At 29.2% G+C, this 19,585-nt stretch overlaps 1 protein-coding gene across 3 annotated transcripts; it reads left to right on the top strand.

Moving 5' to 3' along the window:
* The first annotated feature begins 5,489 nt into the window (after positions 1–5,489).
* On the top strand, positions 5,490–10,345 carry HCF208 (chaperone (DUF2930)). Of its 3 annotated transcripts, none has more exons than XR_002240140.3 (7): positions 5,491–5,766; positions 5,937–6,055; positions 6,165–6,236; positions 6,810–6,953; positions 7,509–7,662; positions 8,244–8,421; positions 9,665–10,345. XR_002240140.3 is itself a non-coding variant. In XM_020364575.3 (7 exons), exons 1-7 carry the CDS (start codon positions 5,589–5,591, stop codon positions 9,673–9,675), a joined length of 870 nt encoding a protein of 289 aa, XP_020220164.1. In that variant the 5' UTR covers positions 5,494–5,588; the 3' UTR covers positions 9,676–10,345. The 3 variants fall into 3 exon arrangements, 2 of the variants coding, with proteins under 2 accessions (XP_082931270.1, XP_020220164.1); XM_020364575.3 differs by having other exon boundaries at positions 5,494–5,766; positions 8,230–8,421; XM_083075144.1 differs by lacking the exon at positions 9,665–10,345 and having other exon boundaries at positions 5,490–5,766; positions 8,244–8,422.
* The last annotated feature ends 9,240 nt before the right edge of the window (positions 10,346–19,585 follow it).

Below are 19,585 nucleotides of genomic sequence, written 5' to 3'. Positions count from 1 at the left end.
TCCATATCGTATCCTTAAAAAATACTTTTATGCACATGATGCATGTCAAACAAACTCTATGCATAACATTTCATAAAATCCTCATTAATTCATTGTCAACTAATCCCATATCATAAAATCATCAACCATTTTGAATATAGCAATTAAAAATTCAACTATATCAATTAAATATTAACAATCAATGGCATAAGGGATAATTGTTAGAAAAGAATGGCTTGATTCAATATGGGGTGAATTGGATCAATCAACACCTTTAAAAATTATCAAAGTTATGGATCTTTATTAAAAAAATTCTTTTCTAAAAATAATTTCCAAAAAAGTTTATTAAATCGTTGATACATGGGATATGTTCCTATATGCTTTTATAGTTCTTATTTAAAGATTCACTTCATAACCATGTTAACATGCATTGATTATTTTTCAATTAAACCATTAAACAAACAAGAATATTAATCACATGCAAACATATGTGAAGCAAGTTAATTTTTTTCAATTTAAAGATTGTACAAAGTAAAAGAGTAAGGATGAGAGAGAAGTGCAAGATTATATATCCTGGTTCAGCCACTCCACATGTGACTTACATCTAGTCCTCAATCATAGCCTGATCAAGATTTGTTTCACTATCTCAATGATGAAGTTTTACAATCACATGCCACATACAAAAGACTCCAACATTCCAAGATAGACCCTTTCTTACACCCAAGAAAGTACTCCTTGTAGTAACCCACTACAAGAACTCCTACACTTGAGAAACCTACTCAAGTATCTTATTACAAAACACAAAAAGATTAAGGAACGAATTCATCCGTAGCTCCAAACTCACAAAGATGAATTCTCTGTCAAGTCTTAGTCCCTTATCAAGAATGTAGATGATGATGATAATCTTTCAAAACATTTCACAAAGATGTTCATTTCTTGGATTCACAAAGAAATCTCTTCAAGAAGATCACACATATCAAAATAGTTCACAAAGTTTCACTCAAAATCACTTGCTTATGTTTCTATATGTGAAAATCGATTTTATAAAGTTTTCAGACCCATATAATCGATTATTTTAATGGGTAATCAATTATTTTGTTCTTGGTAATTATGGAAATCCCTCAAGAAAAGAATAATAAATTATTTTATAGGATAATCAATTATTCTAGGGAATACATTCTGGGATAATCGATTATTTACAACAAGGTTTCTCATCCATTTGAAAAATATAGCAAAAATAATAGATTATGTTTAGTAATAATCGATTATTTTGAGTTAGTTCTCAAAATTCGGTTTCACACATCCAGAAACTCTCCAAGTTATTATTAATCATCATCATATCACCTCTAAGACACTTAGGAATAAGATTTGACACATGCACAAAGCATAAACAAACATAAACATGCATTGGATTACATAAGTGAACAACCAAGCAACAACTATACATAAACTACTTCTATTACATATTCATTCATGATCCTTAATCTCCTTCTTTTTTATCATCAAAACACTTTAGAACTTGATTCACCATCCATGAATCTCAACAATCACATCACTACATATTGCATGGTCCAAAAATCCTTAGCTAGAACTATATATATGCTATTAAGTTGATCTTAATTTTATTATAAAGTTAAGACAATTATCTCAACATTCTATGTTGACCTCAAGAGCTGAATATGCCATCTACTATTTTAAATAAATATAAAATCGTAACGTTTCAGCCTAAATCTGACAGCTTGACCTTTGCTCACTAATTTGATCATAACTTGTTTTAGACCTCTCTTTTTGGTGATTCCAACGACATTTGAAATTTAACATTCAAGGCTACAACTTTTATGAAGATCACAAAACCTAATCCTACCATTTAAGTCTACTTGAAAGGCTTGCAACATACGCATGTTACATTTCATGCACAAAATATGAGGTTCATCTTTTAACTCACATAATTTGATTATTCCTTAACATTTTTGTGTGATTCTTGAGTTTAAACTGTAGCCCCAAATGTGTACTTTCTAACCTAATAATTGGAACTCAATTTCATTAATCAAACATAGAGAAATCACGTAAATACCAAAGTATATTCATATAAGAATTTTCAAAACAAGGCACAAGGCACAACTCACACTTAAACTTTTTCTCTCAATATAATCGCCAAGAACTCTCCATAGGTTACGTTACACCTAAAAGACATAATTTACACATACAGCTACTATCCTTTCACTATTATCACAATAAGTTCCCTTAGGGTTTCCCATAGAAATACACATGAACCTCAAATCATACAATTTTCCATCTAAAACATGAAATTAATCATTCATTCAAACAATTCATGCAATTAATTATGAGTGAGAAGAATAAGGAACATAGCAAAAACATTAGGGGGAAACCCCTTATACATAGGCAGGCAACATACATAGGATTGAGGGTCAATCCTATTACCCGATATATAAATCCACACTTAGAACAAAGTTTCTCACTCCCGCTTACTTGGATAAGCTCTAGATGACGAGTGCATGGCTCTAGAGTGATTTCCTTCTTGCTCTTGTTCTCCGAGCTCTGAAATGCATACGTGAAAATAAAGGTGTAAAAAGGGTTTAATCAGAAAACTCTTCTTTTAAAAACCCTAACCTCCTTTTAATCCTCTAGTTAAACATATTAACCCCAGTTATCCCAAAGACCTCTTCCTTTTTTAATAAAATATTATACTATTCTTTAATAAAATATCATATAGTATATTCTAAAATATATTACATAATTAAAACAAATATTTAACAACCCCTATTAATAAAATAAAATATTAAAATTATTAATAAAATACTTATATTATTTTATGAAAAACAAGGTGTTACAATCAACACAAACATTATGCTCCCTAAAAATGTAATGAAAAGAACTGCATTCTCAAACAAAGTTGTAGGTAATGTTTCCATCTACTACATAGTGCCCAAGGAAAAACAGAAATATTACCAAACACTACTAGCACCAACTTTGAGTCACATTCAAGCCAAAGGTTGTGCCAACCAACCTCATGTGCATGTTCTATAGCCAACATAGCAACATAGCTACTACCAACTCAACATGAAGAACATCCTTTATATCCAGAAAAGCAGCAAACCCTCCCAAAAACGTACCACTGTGAAATCTAAAAAGCCCACCACTTCCAGCCATATTAGGAGAGTTCCAAGCCCAACCATTTGTGTTGCAATTTACAAAAAACTCAAACTTAAGAAAAAAATTAATTAAAATATAAGTTATATGTTTAAATATTTATTTATTACAAATTTATTATTATTATTATTATTATTATTACTATCATATATATATATATACACACACACAATTAAAATAATCTTGTATCAGAATAAAATTATTTTTGATAAATAAAATTTATTTCAAAAATTTATTTATTATGAACTTTAAATATAATATAATTTATATATTTAATTTTTTTTAATAAATTTTAGTTTTATAAAATAAAGATTTATCATGTGTATTGTACATGTTAAGATATTAATTATTCTTATCATCGCTACGATTTTCTCCTCTTATCATAATAACTTTTTTTTGTTCTACAAGATCTTCATCTTCTCTCTAATGACTTTGTTCTTCTTGTTGTTTCTTGTACACCATTTATACATTGTGCCAACATAAATCTTCCATTCAAAGTTTCGAAGGTTGTTATTTCAATACTAGAGTGAAAATTATTGTATGTGAACTCTATCAATTGTAAAAACTTATCCCAACTTTTTTTCAATCCCATCATGCAAGCTCTTTGTAGGTCTTCTAAAGATTGTACTGTCTTCTCTATTTGTCCATCAATTTGAGGATGATAACTTATCGTCTCTGAGCTTCTTTAATTTGTCCAATAAACTCATTGATCTTCAACATTCCTAGATACATACTACATGACTTCATCTCAACTACCAAATTCATATCTTGAATTTTTCTAGCAACTCCTTCTTTTTCTCCATCATAGAAGAGACATGTAGATAATTACTAATTAAGGCATTTGCTACCATGCTCACTTTTTTAATGGGATAGTGAAACTTAAAGTCATAATCTTTGAGAAATTCCATCAATTTTCTTTGCCTTATATTCAACTCTTTATGATTAAACAAGTATTTTGAACTCTTGTGATTATTGTAAACTTTAAACCTTGCATCATACATATAGTAACTCCAAATCTTCAAAGCAAACACCACGATGATAAACTCCAAGTCATGCAATGGGTAATTGACTTCATGTATTTTCAACTGTCTAAAAAAATAAGTAGCTACCTTGCCTTCTTGCATCAACATACATTTAAGACCATGTCTTGACACATCATAAAAGACACCAAACATCTCCAATAGATTTGGGAGAATTAAAACTAGTGCAATTGTCAATCTCCTCTTCAACTCTTGGAAGCTATGCTTGCATTCCTTCATTCATATGTAAGGTTGTTTTTTCCTTATTAGTTTGACCATTGACAATGCCAAATTTGAAAATTGTTCTATAAAATTTGGGTAGTAAAAATCAATCCTAAGAATTGTGGAGTATTTTTCTATAAAATTCACAAGGATATTGAAAATGCTTGGGGGGTGAAAATGAAGGAATGAACTTTGTACTTTTGTGATTGTTGTTGGTTACTCTTTTGTCAACACAACTTCTACCTTTTAGGGATCCTCAACTATTCCTCCTTAAGAAATAACATGTCTTAAGAAACTTATTTCAACCAAAATTCACATATTGAGAATTTGACACAGAGTTGTCTTTCACTCAAGATTAGCAACATAATCTTTAAGTGTTTTTCATGATCCTCTTCATTTTTCGAGTACAACAAGATATCATTAATAAATACTATCACAAACTTGTCAAAGTATTCATAAAATTCCTATTCTTATAGTCTATGAAGATAACTGATGCATTTGTTACTCTAAACGACATTACAAAAAATTCATAGTGGTCATATCTCATATGAAAAACAATCTTTGACATATCCATTTTTATATAGATCTAATAGTATCCAAATTTTAAGTCGACCATTGAAAACCATTGCATAAAATTAAATAATATATATGAAGAATTTATATCTTATTTCATTTTATAGGAGATGAATGAGGATTAAATATGATAAGGAGACTGATCAAATGTTTTCATTCTCTTTATTTCCATTTGATTTTAAGAAAGATATAATAAAAAAATTTAAACTTCATCCCATTTTTATCGAGTTTTGTCATGTTCAAGATAACCCGTAAATAATTCTTCTCACATTTTATAAAATTTAATTTAATTATATATTTGAAACAAATCATATTAATTTATTGATTACATTTAATTTAAACAATATACAAAAATTAATAAATAAAAAAGATCTTAAAAATAAAAAATAAGAATTATATATATATATATATTTGTCAAATGTGTAATTTTTACACATTGATAAAAATAAATAAATAAAATTCTTAATTTTTTTTATTCACGAGATTTAATTATCATCTCTAGCAAAGATTCCAACGAATTTACATTGGGGCACATGTATCACTCAACCAATCCATTCGAGTTTGACATATCCGAAGAATCGATAAATCACTGAATTTGAGAAACGTTAGCCAGAAACAATAATCATGAACAACATAACCGCAATCTGTTTCAGACCTTCAATTCCTTCCCCAATACTATGTCCCAAAACCAGCTTCAGAAAATTCCCACTAATACTACCTCGTTCCAGTCTTCAAGATTCTCAGCCACCCAACTCCACTCACCAACAACAACTCAACCTCTCCGTTCTTCGCTTCACCTTAGGTCTTAATCAATAATTAATCAACTATATGCAAATTTTAATCATTAATGTGTAGTTATACGGTCAACATTTGCTATGAGGAATCAATTTTAGTTATCCAACTATAATAACTAACTTAGTTATCCGTATAATATTATTATATGTGTTCATTGGTGTTTTGGCTTTGCTTTAGGGATACCTGGGTTGGATGAGTCCTACTTGCCCAGATGGATTGGTTATGGCTTTGGCTCACTTCTGCTGTTGAATCACTTTCTTGGCTCTGATTCAGCCACTGTTACACCGGCTCAGCTTGTAAGAAAAAAATTGAAACTGAATTGCATTTTAGTTTTGTGTATTTTTTTTCATTTTTTGTTTGTTAAGTTTGTTTATTTTTCTGGGGTGTATTTTGTTTGTTGTGTAGAGTACAGAGGTTTTGGGTCTGTCTTTGGCGTCCTTCTCAATTGCGCTGCCTTACCTTGGTAAATTTCTCAAGGTAAGTAACTAAATTCATCCATGTAGAATTAGTTCAATTCAATGTTTTCACCTAGAACAAGGTTTTAAATTGCGGTTGTGGTTCTGATTTTGTTACAATTCCTGACATTATGGGAAATTGTGGATAAATGTGACTACAATTGTGGTTTTGATGAGACAAATTTTTTGATGTTGCAGCCAAAATCATGGCCGTGGACAAAAACCATGTCCCTAAATAAAATGAATAAATTCAGTCAGACTTGTAGATATATATAATTAGCTTCCAGTTTCAAGAGCACTATTTTTTTTTTTAAATGCGTATAACAATTAAACAACTCTACTTTATCTTCTTTTGAAGGTTTTAAATTGTAGTCGTGTTTGCAGTTTTGTTGTAATCCTTGACATTGCAGACAAATGCAGCCAATGCAACTGCAATTGCACTTGTGGGGATATAAAAAACCTTGACATTGCGATTACAATTGCAGTTGGGGGCTGTTTTTTAAACCTTTTTTCGGTTTGCAAATATATATGGAGCTCAAATATGAAGTTTTTCATGTAAGACATTGATTCTCAGTCAAATGTGGGAAATTGTCAGGGTGCTCAACCAGTGGATGAAAAGACTATACCGGATGGTACAGAGCAAATATTTGTCATGTCAACAGATATAGTGAATGGTTTGAAGGAGGACCTGGCTTGGGCATCATATGTTCTGTTGCGTAATACAAATGCCATAGCTATGGTATGTCTCATAGATTATCATTATTCATTTAAAGAAAGAAACAAATGGTAGGTTGATTGCTATTAGGGTTCTTCATTTGTAGGTCACCTATAAGTACCACTTTAAACTCTCATTGAGGCTTGTGAAATGTGACAATCTACCCTCCCCTTAAACTTTTATTGTACATGAAAAACCAAAAACATATGGTAGGTCGTGCAATAATATTGTTGAGTTGACTAGAATTATTTGATAATGGTGAAAATTTGAAATTACTAGTCCAGAAGGTTAAATTGTCAAGTAATCAATCTGTAAATTGCATGTGATTTCTGCTAGAGTATATGAATTACACAGCCTGCTTAGCTGACTGCGGCTGTTGGGACTGGTTAGAATTGCTAGCAGTTAGTTAGTTTACTGTAAGATGTTTACATTGTATAAAACGGTTACAAGTTATCATGTAAAATATAAATAGCAAACTAAGTTCATTCATCAGTATCACAACTCATTTTCTCACTCTTTCTTTCTGCTGTTAAGCTTTTCTTCATCTACCTGATTCTTGAACAATTTGAATCTGTTCAGCTAATTTTTATTCAAGGAGAAATATGCGCAAGGGGATACTGGGACATACCAGATGATACATCAAAGGAAATTCTTCCTGGTTGGTTTAAAAATAAAATTAAAAATGCTGGCCTGTATGATTTGAAGGACACCCTATATTTTCCTCAGGATGCAGGTAGTGCTATATATCTATATCTATATATATATATATATATATATATTTTAGTTTTGGTTAAGTAAGCATGTGGAAGTTGAAGTATGAAAGTAGCTTGTTCTTGTTAAGTTTGCTAGGAGCTAGAAAGGCATCTCCATATTCAGTTGATATTTTTTTTAAATTGCCTAGAACTAGAATAGATGTCCCATTAAAATTTCACACAAAAAATACGAGGAACTGGAAATTTTATGGATAATATGGAGGATGCCATATGGAAATTACTGAAGAAATGGTAAATCTTTTATACTTCTTATAAGAATACATGTGCATTATTTTATTTTGTTATTTCCTAAACATATATGACTCAAAAATCTTTACTATGTGCTTCTGTACAAGGGTCTTTAGCTGACTGAGCTGAGTTTAAGAAAAGCTTCCTCAACTGTACATAAGGCTACAATTAATAATATTAGCAATAAATATTTTAATCCTATTAAAGGAATCCTTTCTGTCATGAATTTCACTTGATGTTGAACATTGTATGGTTTTGTACTTTTGTTCAAAAATCTGAAAGTTTGATGAATGCTTCAGATTCTGAATTTCAGGATCTGGTACCAATAGGGACTCGCTGTCTTCTGATCCAACCAGTGTTACAAGTATCTAATGACAGTGCTACCGGCTTGCAAAAACCTGTGGGATTCATTCTGCTGTCCTCAACTACAAGGTATGCATTTAGCAATAAAGACAGAGCCTGGATTGCAGCCGTGGCAAACAAATTTAGAGGTAATATAATTAGCACGTTTGAAGATTTATATAACAGTTTGCACTTCATTTTTTAATAATCAAGTCTGAATTCCATAGGAGGTCTCTTTCTTCCTATTTAAATGTGTCTGTTGTGCAGCTTTATTGTTGGAATGGCTAGTGGTTTTTTATTTTGATGTTTATGAAACTGAAAGAAGTGGCCAATAGCATACTTACAACCTTCTAGGAGAATGATTCTGTTATTTTTGGTTATAAGAGCAGATTTGAAATATTGAGTATTAGAGTAAAACAACAAATAAATTGAGGCTGCAGCAAGATATATACTATTCTCACATGGAACAGCATATTTATAAAACAAAAATAACTAAATAAAGAGCTGTTAATAGATAGATAACCCCACTAACAGATCACAGCCTAAAAAAATGAAACGGAAGAAGATTTTATCCTATCAGTCAACATGACTTTTATTTTCCTAAAAAATAACATAAAAATCTGATCTTCTGCAGTTTGGAAACAGCTTCCAACAGTCATGTCTTCAACAGATTCCAACGATATGAATATTTCATATGATGTGTTTTTTGATTGTATTATTTATCTGATTTGTAGATTGTAAGATATAAAGAAAGTACTTTGAAAAAGTGAAAATCATTGGTTTGTTTAGTCTTATCTTCCTTAATTGATATGTGCTTGAGAGTTAAGATATTTGCAACCAGAAGAAGTAGCCTTTAACATATTGACAAACCTCTGTGAGAATAATTCTAAGCATTTGAATATTTCATATAACATGATTTATTATTATTTAGTTGATTGAAGATTGTAAGATACAAAGTATATACTATGATAATCATTAGTTTGTTTACAATAAGCTTAAGAGCTGAGTTTAAATTCCATGAGCTGTGCATCTATTTAGCATATAGATATTCGCTCGACCTACCTGGTGTACCTCTTCCATTGCTGATATTATGCTGTTAATAAGCATAGCCTACTGTTTATCAAAGATTACAAGGGACATAACCATAATATAGTTCGGTATCGACAATAAAAAATTATACTGAGAGTTGACATTTATTTGGTTGATACCCTTTAGGCCATTTCATAAGTTTTGACAATTGACAATCTTTACTGTTGGAAGGTTTTGAGCACCTCTCAATCAATTTGTTTTTACCATGGTTATGATCATGTATGGTTACGAGCAAGCTTCACTTGTGTAAAAAATTGAAGCACGTGTCATATACAGTTCCATTATAAACTTTTTATGATACAGGAAGAGGCTAGCCATCTGATTATCTAAGGCAATGAAAGAGAGTATCTGGAGTACAAACAAAATGAAGCACGAAATCTATGTGATACAGGGCAATGGAAGGCATAGGATTTAACAGCTCAAAATGATGGTTCTCTTGGTTAACTTAAGGGCAGAAATTATGAAATTGAAGACGTGTGGAATCTGTGAGGGCGAGGTGGATTTTCAAGCATTAGGAAATACAAGTTGGTTGGTCAGTGGCAGTTTTTGTGCTATGAACATTACCTACGAATTTTGGAGAAGTGGGTGCATTGATTGAATAATATTTGAATCAATGGAGGTATCTCAAATTTTAAAAACTAGCATTCTTCTATGAAACCATATCTAGCTTGGTGCATCACCTTGTCATAACCTGTATCCTTTAAACGGGTTTACAATAATTCTGGGATGTATGCAAGTTGGTCTTCCCCTTGCACTTGTTGATGATTTGAGAGATTCTAGTTAGCCAGGTTCTTACTTTGTCTCAGTTCCATTTTACTCTATACTCTTATCACCATATTAACAAATGAGTACTCATGCATGAGTTCTGAGTTCTATTTGTATATACAAAATAGTCATTCATGAATTTTATTGATTCATTGTTCATATGTGTAATATGATTAAATTGGGTCTACTAGAAAGTAATTTAAGACTTCGTTTCCCGTCCGTCTTTCTTCCAAACCTTTTCTCTCTTCCTTAAGTTGTATATCCACATCATGAAAGAAAAATGCGTTTCAGGACGTAACTCGGGACAACAACATTAACATCTATAATGGCAATATATTTTTTTGGTATAGAATATTTATATATATATATAGAGGGAAGGGATTCACTTACTCTAAGAGTAAGTTTATCTAGACTTAATCCACTTAATAACTTATATTTTATATCAAATTTTCACGATTCAACTGTTTAATTAAAAAAATTTAATGCATAAATTAAGTCTATAAATTTTTTAAAAAAATTTAAAAATTATTTGATACTCTCTTTCATTGATCCAAATCAACAGATAATCATAAAAATATTTTATACGTTAATTTGAATTAATGTAATGAAATATTAAATAATTTTCAAATTTTTTAAAAATTTGTAAATTTAATCTATACATTAAGATATTTTAATTTAATAGTTAAATCGTTAAAATTTAATGTAAAACATAAATTATTAATTAGAGTAAATCTATATAGACTTACTTTTAGAGTAATATATATATATATATATATATATATATATATATATATATATATATCTTGAAGGCAATAATGTTCAAATCTAATAAAATTATTATGAGTGAGAAAACTCTTTCTTTAAATTTTTAATAGTTTTATACTCAAGATTTGAACTTGAAATTACTAATTAAACTGAAATAATAGTGTGTAAATTGATATAAGTGCATGATGGTTTTAGAAGGACAATTTTGATTAGTGGATAACTAATATTGTATACGCTCAAACATTTTCTTTGGTGCAAGTTTTGTTTATGGGTACCAAAACCTTCTGTGACTAAGATCACATAAACGATGACATATGTTAATTTTGTCAGAACTTATATTTTTTAAGAATGTTTTAATATTTGTTATTTAACCCTCATTAATTTATAACCTTTTAAATAATAGTCCCTAACCTATTTAAATATGCTTTATCTTCTTCATCTCCTTGTCCGTTTCATTTTTATTTTTCCTTTCTTCCCAAGCCTCCATCGGAATCCGAAGCCACCGATTCAAGACCGCCGCCGGATTCTTCCCGGAGCTCCTACTTCACTTGTTGAATTACATTCACGTTGCCCATAGGGTTGAAATTAAAAATTGCGGAGATGGAAGAACTGTTTTCCAACATGCTCCTATGAGAATCCTCCATCACCATGCTCATGTTCCGGTCCCACTCCGCGTGGTTTCTCAGCTGCGTCGTTGCGGCGGCGGCAGCAACAGTAGAGGTGGAGAACGTGCTAGGGTTGAAGTAATTCTCGCGAAAATAGTGCGACGGCGCCGACATGGTGGAGTCGGAGCTGCGGAGGGAGATGTTGAGAGAGGTGAAGTTAGCAGGGATGGTGCTGGTGCCAGAGCCAGAGATGCGCTAGAGAGAAGAGGAAAAATGAAAATGAAATAGGTAGGGAAATGAAGAAGATAAAACATATTTAAATAGGTCGGGGGCTATTATTTAAAAATTTATAAATTAATGAGGGTTAAATAGCAAATATTAAACATTCTTAAAAAATATAAGTTCTGACAAAATTAACACATGTCATCGTTTATGTGATCTTAATCACAGAAAGTTTTGATACCCCTAAATAAAACTCACACCAAAAGAAATGTCATACGCCCATTATCCTGCATGATATACAACACATACATGGATATAGGCCCAAAATCGAAAAAGAATAATGTAAAAGGAAGAAACATGAAAAGAAAATAACCTATACTTATCAGGCTAGGATTCAAATTTATGATCATCTCACTCCTCCCACGTCACATTTTTCCTTCAAATAAAACACCTCAGGGTTATGTTGTAGCAATTTTGTTCCTATGGATAGGGTTGGTGGAACAGAAACCCCGACATTAAAATAAATTAAATGCCACAGAAAAACAGCAGGCCTAGAAGCAAGTTACATCCAAAAATTTGTAACCATAACTAAATTGACCACAGACCATTAAAAGAAAAAGCAGATTGCAGAAATAAGTTATAACATCAGAAAAACTTTGTAATCCCCATCTTGTGCTCACCAACTTTGCCTGCTAGCACAATGTAGATAATGCTGCTACTAACATATATGATTTAGACCACGAAACTCACGCGTTTTCATGCCAAATTCTGTTGCTTATTTAAGAAAGAATCATTGAACAAAAACATAGAAGTGGGATGTTTGTAATAGTATCAGGTCTGACCTTAAATATACATCGTATAGCATTCTTGCAGTTATTTTCTTTTGCTATGAAATAGTAATTTTTTTTAAAGCCAATCTATAAATCTATTGCTACCTTTGTTGGCAATGTTATGTTAACTATATTTCTTTTTTTGCCTATAAACATAGTTCATTTAGTCTCTTAAAGATTAAAATTACCAAAAACTAATTTGTCTTCTTGAGATATGATTTTTGTTGACTAAACATTATTTTAACGTCGTAAAAATCGATCTTAAAATAAATCATCTTATATAAGTATTGATGTAATGATATCCCGTTAATGTTATCTACACAAGAATCCCCTTAAAAAAACATGTATTTTTGTTGTAACAAAATAAATTGCGCTCTAAGTAGTATTTCTCTCACCAATAATTCATTACTATTTTTTGTTTTGGTATACACTTATACAAAAAATAATGCAAACTGATTTTGCCAACTAATTAAAGTTGCTAATGACAAGTCTAACTTGTTTTTCGTTGTCATGTACTGCTCAAGGAGGGGTTAGTGAAATCATCAAATCAAATACAACTGCTGCCTTGGACTTCTGAATTGTGCCATTTAAAACCTCGTTGAAGACATAACAGATGAATACAGAGGTGATTACATAATGCTAAGTTTGTTACTACTTCACATTAACTGACATAGATAACTCAAAACCAGAGAGTAATTCATCATTGGCGTTTCTAGGGGCACCCCCCAGGTCACAGTCATAAGCCTAGAAGAATTCAATCTGACTAAAGACAACTTGAAGTTGGTTAGACTTTATTGCTTCTGAAGGGAAACTAAAAGCAAGATCTTGGCCCAATTTAAATTTGCTTCTAACTTTAGTGTTAAGACTTTTCTAAGATATGAATGGTGAATTGTACAAAACTTTTAAGTTTTTATGGAATAGTTAGATGAGGGAATTTTTGAAAAACTGTGTATTAAGTTAATTTTAATAAGAAATATTAGTAATACATAACTCACTCTTTTGAGTAAACTGTTTTTTGTTTTGACCAAAAAGTATTTTTTGCTAGAGGTGAACAGGCAGCCGGTAAGACCATTATTGGCCATTATGGGCAGGAAATCTCCCTGTTTGAGTAAACTCTTTTTTTCTTTTTTTTTTTTTCAATCAGCAAATGTTAGCAATTAATATGTTATGATAATTGATAGATTTGAATTCACTTTTTCATTATCACTCTGGTCTAATATTTCTCTCCCTAAACCATCAAATCATCTTATAACCCCATTAATCAGAAATTGTAATTTTTTTTTTGAGTTTTACTTCTTATTTAACAAACTATATCTATGATTTTATAATTTCTAATAAATTTTAATCAATAATAAGGAGTGTGTTGGTACTCCAAAATTTTACTCAATTTTAATTTATGAAAGAAGTTTCGTTCGTCTTACTTCCCTAATTAGTTTTATTTTCTTTTCATGTAATTATTTGTTAAACAATTTATCCAAAGCTGTCTCTAATAATATCTTTTCCATTCCAACAAGAAAAGAATCCACTGCCCCATCTACCTCCATTTCTCTGGCATTAAATTAACCATAGCCACAGCTATCATTATTTCATTAGCTGCTTCATTTATTGCAATCAGTATCCTAAAGGGATGCACAATGCATTGAGCACATTTAGTAGCATTGAATCAAAGCTAAATATTGAAAAATGCATTTTAAGCTTTTATCATGTTAATTTTTGTGGTCTGCATTAAGCAGGAACCGAAATTCTTGGACATTTCGAGAATTCAAGCCTCTTCCCCGGAGAAGATCATAGTTTTATGTGACCAATGTAGCATATGCCCCCTTCCCCCCTTTGTTTCTAAGGAAGGACTTTTTGTTTTCTTGGTTTATAGAACTTTATTGGTGGGGATTCTGTGACAGTGATTTGGACATGTTTGGCAGACTTGCCTTGAAGCAGATGCCAAGTGGTCCATGTGTAATCAAATGTGCAAAATCACAATGAGGCAACCATGTGCCCCTGCCACCACTATAGGGAGAACATGTGATGTGAGTAGTCAAATATCAATAATGTCATACTAGACTTTACCTGAAATAAAAGAAGAAAAAAAAGGTCAAAAAATACTAAACTTGAGACATTGAAGGGAAGAAAACAAAAAATAGTTCAAAGTTTTGCTCAATTTGGCACCCCCCATAAGATAAAATATTTTGCTGAATTCAAGTGAACACCTTGTTTTTCACAAACAACTTGTCATGGTTTGTTTATGGGTGAACCTGGGATATCCCATACCCAAGAGTCAATAATTAATTCTTTCAAACACTGAAATTCATTTAAAAGGTTAACCTATTTTAATAGATGTTCTTTCACACGCATAAACTTAAGGATCAAACTAGTGGCTAAATGCTTGAGGGACAAAATACCCCTCATGTTGGTACTTGTCTTTGATGTACTGAGATTCATTTAAAGAGTTAATCTCTTCTAATAAATATTCTTCCGTAAGTATAAACTTATAAATCGAACTCCTAATTACATATTTAAAAGACATGATTATCTATCACTCATGTTAGTATTTGTCATGATTGTGAATGAGTTAGCTTGAACAAACTTGATATTCGATTTTCAAACTGTTACATTCCTGATTTGGTAAGCTTGTTTTTCAAACTCACTTTGTAATTGGCAAATTGTTAGATGCATTGAGAATTGGAAACACCATTTATTCATATGATGGCCATTGGAAATGGAAAACCATTTCCGACATTTGTGACCAAACACTAAGGGTGGGCTCACCCATGCTTTTGTGCACTCTTTGAGTAGGAATCCAGTTTCTAAAAGATAACAGGCTTCTTATGTGCTTTGGTGGGTCTTAGAGATTCTATGTTCAATGTTGTGTTGCACGTTACTAAACTTGTACCAAGGGATAAAAATAAATTACACTATTCTTTGTTATGGTGGCAATGAGAAATGAAAACCAACATGGAATTATATTTAGAGGTCCCGAAATACGTGTTCAGTCAGATACCAACATGTATATTTGATCTTTTGATTACAAAAATAAAAAAATAAAAAAATCAATCATCAAAATCAAAATTGGAGTATATTGTTAATATAAGTGATTAACAACTTATATATATATGTTCTTTGAGAGTAAATCATCAAAACTCTATTCCCATATTGTTTGTATCTACTTCACTGAAGCAGAGTCCATAACAAATTTTAGGGGTTGTTGTAGGGTTTCTAATTTTGGACTTTAGTTGGGATTGGGGTTAAGGAAGAAAATTTGAGTTTAGTTTATTTTATTATTTATTCTTTTAGGCTCTCTTTGTGATTATGGTGGTGTGGATGTTTACGAGTGATGCTTGGCTTGAGTGGGAATTGTTGCTAAGGTTACGAATTTGATATTGGTTTTCCATGATGATTTTATATTGGATGCGGTGACTCATTACTAAAAGATTCATTAAACGGGTTCATTAATTTTTACATGTAAAAATTACAAAATTGATTTTTGAGTAATTAATATTTTGTCACGCAAAAGATTAGTGATTTGAATTATAGAGATTGTCCAAATAGTAAATAATTAGGATTATATACGCATGTTTGAACTATAATATTATTTTGACGGATAAAAAAGTTGGTTAGTTCTCAGTTTGTTTATTTTTTTTGCATGTCATTTTAATCTTAAAACTGAAATATTGTCCTAAAATCTCTTGAAAATGTTTGATTAGTTGGACATTATAGTTTCAAAACTAATTGACACTAAATTAACTTTAAAAGAAATTCATACACGATACAATAAATTTCGCATTGCATGCACACAGGTCACATAACTCATACTCTTTTCATGCCACATCATCCTCGTTGTGAACTTAAGTTAAAATTAATAGGGAAGGTCTATTGAAATATTTCTTTATGGGAATTTAATGTTAACGATTATATGCTATAGTACTTTCTAGCCAATGTATAAGTTCTATAAATTTTCCCTTTTAATTATACTATTATTATCTTTTATTATCACTCTTCTTATTTCTCCAACCATGGTTTAAAAATGGTTGCATTTATTTTATATTAAATTTGTTAACCGTTGATTTGGGTTAATCTCACTTGACTAAAATCAATCTTGAGACACGAACAAGGCATCTATGATGTTCTGATTGTAAGTTGGTTGTCATCATTAGAGTCATCGCATTTGATGTATTGTTCCCCTTAGCCTCGATTCTTAAGGGACGTGAAAATTTTTAAGTATATCGAAATAAACCCTCTAATCGAGGTTAAGGGACAACAATGGCCTAAGCGCTTCTTCTAACACCAATGTTTTGATTGTAAGTCCGTTGTCATTAGTAGGATATTGTCCATTTTGGCACTAGTTGGATCGTCACGGTTTTGTCCTTGAAAAGACCTTAGTGAATTAAGGAAAAAAGATGTTTATAAACTACTCTTAGTTTCAATTTTTAAATGATGTAGGACTTTTTAGACATGTCAAAACACTTGATAATCAAATTTTCAATGTCAACGGACCATTCATCTAAAAATTATAAAAATAAAATAAAATCCCACAAGTCATAATTTAACCCTAGAACACATCAATCGAATTATTTTACTGTTATATATGAAGTATACTTTTTAACAACTAAATTCTGTTGAGAAAATTGAAAGGACACCTTTATTAAAATATTTTCTTTTAACATCTTTTTTCATTTACAAGAGCGAAACACGAGATTTTACTGAATAGTTTCAAGTTTTATTATATTTAGACCAATGTAGCAATGGTCGAATTATTGCTAATTGTTATGTTTTTAACTAATTTCATTTTGTATCTTGTTAATTTAACTAATAGTTTATTTATTAACTATTTTTATTATTTAAGTTTATGATTAATTATATTTACTTTATTAACTAATTCACTTTGTCACATAATTAATTCTTTTAGCTAAATATGTGTTTAGTCTTTGAATTTGTGGAAATTTTGATTTTGATTTTTGTAATTTTTATTTTTATTTTTTATCCCTCTAAAATCAAAATTTATTGTTTTCGGTTCTATTTAATGTAATATTCCTTATTTGTTTATATGGCTCGTGGTAGGTTAAGTGATCACCTTAGGTGTCACTTACCATGTTTATGATAATATATCAATATGTAATACCTTAAATTTTTTCAATATGCTTAAATAAACGTTATTTGTCTATGTTAAAATAAACATTAGGAACAAATATATTAGTGATTTTGAATTTTGAAGAGATGGAAATTAAAGAAAATATTTTACAAGGATAAAAATTCTAAAAAACATTTAGTAAAAAATTAAAAATTATTTATTTTACAAGAAATAACAATAATAATTTCAAATTTTGATGGAATAAAAAAAATAATTTTTTTTATAGAAATTAAATTAAAATTGACTTATTATATAAGGATTAAAGTCTTGATCTTTTGTGTCATTTATTTTGTAGTTAATTTTAAGACAACAATACTAACAATATTTTAGTATGTATAATTTTATAAATGTTTATTTTATATAATTTATAATAAATAAAAATTTAGTTATTCTTTTGGTCTCTATAATTTTGTAACTTTTACCTTTTAGTTTTTATAATTGTAAATATTCCATTTTAGTCTCTATACATAATATATATATATATATATATATATATATATATATATATATATATATATATATGTATATATTTAGTTTCTATAATTTCATAAGTTTTTTCTTTTAGTTCTTAAAGAAATAGATGACAAAGACTAAAAGAAAAAAAAATAGTATATAGAAACTAAAATTAAATGTTGTAAAATTTATAAAATTATAAAAAAAAATTAAATCATAAAAAACATTTTTAAATATATAAATTATGTCATAATTAAAATTTATAATAAATAAAATATTTTAATATATAAATTATATTTTAAATTTATAATAATTAATTTATATCAAGATACAATGTTATTTTTAATTATTGATATTTTTTTAAAAAAATAGCAACGAAATTCAATATGAAACTAAAAATGAAAAGATAGAAATGAAAAGATATGAGATAAATTGTAAGATATGAAACTAAAAATGAAAAGATAGAAATTCAATATGAAACTAAAAATGAAAAGATAAATTGTAAGATATGAGAGATTGAAATAAATTTCTTAAAATACTTTTGTTAAAAAAAATCAACTAAAAACATTTCATTCAAAAAGAATTTCTAAAAGTATCAACCAAGATAACTATTATAATCAACTCTTATATATTATACATGAATTTCAATAGATTGTTTTTAGAAAATTTTGTTAGATGAGAGAGTTTTCAAGAACTTTTTTTTTAAATTTTTTTATCTGATTTAGATTTTATTTATCATAATTGTTTATGAGTTAAATTTTAATATTTTTAAAATGAATTATCAATAAATAAAAAATAATATTTAACTATAATATAAACTATTTATCATAAATTTAAAATATAATTTAAGCTTAAATATGTTTTTAATCCTTCAAATTTAAAATTGGTTTTTTTAATCTCTAAAATTTTAAAAAAATAAATCTTGTTTTAGTCTTTATATTCAAATTTTATTAAGAGATTTATGAAATATTATTGCATAAAATCTACTTAGTGGTATTTTTGTTGGTAAAACATCATATTAAACTCAATTGATAGTACATGACTATCTTAACTTGATACTTTCAATTATATTATTAATGATCTGGGGACTAAAAAAATATTTTTTAAAATTATAGGAACTAAAAAAGATAATTTAAATTTAAAGGACTAAAAAAATATTTAAATCTATAATTTATATATTTAAAAATATATATTTATGTAAAATTTAAATATAATTTATATTCAAACATAATATTTATTTATACATAAAATTTATTATAAAATTTAGTTATATATGATAAGTATTTTTCCTACATGCAATCAGGATAAAATACTTGATCATATATATAGAGGAGTCATATAGGCAGTTCCCTCTACATGTATTTTTATTTGTCCACAATCAAATTTAATTGAAAGTAAAACCAAATTTTAACTAACTAGTAAATATAGCCTCATGAGCTATACACATTTTTTTTCGTCCCCT

Source organism: Cajanus cajan, chromosome 1 (assembly GCF_000230855.2).
Source record: "Cajanus cajan strain Asha chromosome 1, NIPB_CcT2T_4, whole genome shotgun sequence".
In the NCBI taxonomy this organism is placed as follows: Eukaryota; Viridiplantae; Streptophyta; class Magnoliopsida; order Fabales; family Fabaceae; genus Cajanus; species Cajanus cajan.
The sequence above is the reverse complement of the archived record's forward strand: the minus strand, read 5'-3'. Positions and strand labels throughout refer to the sequence as shown.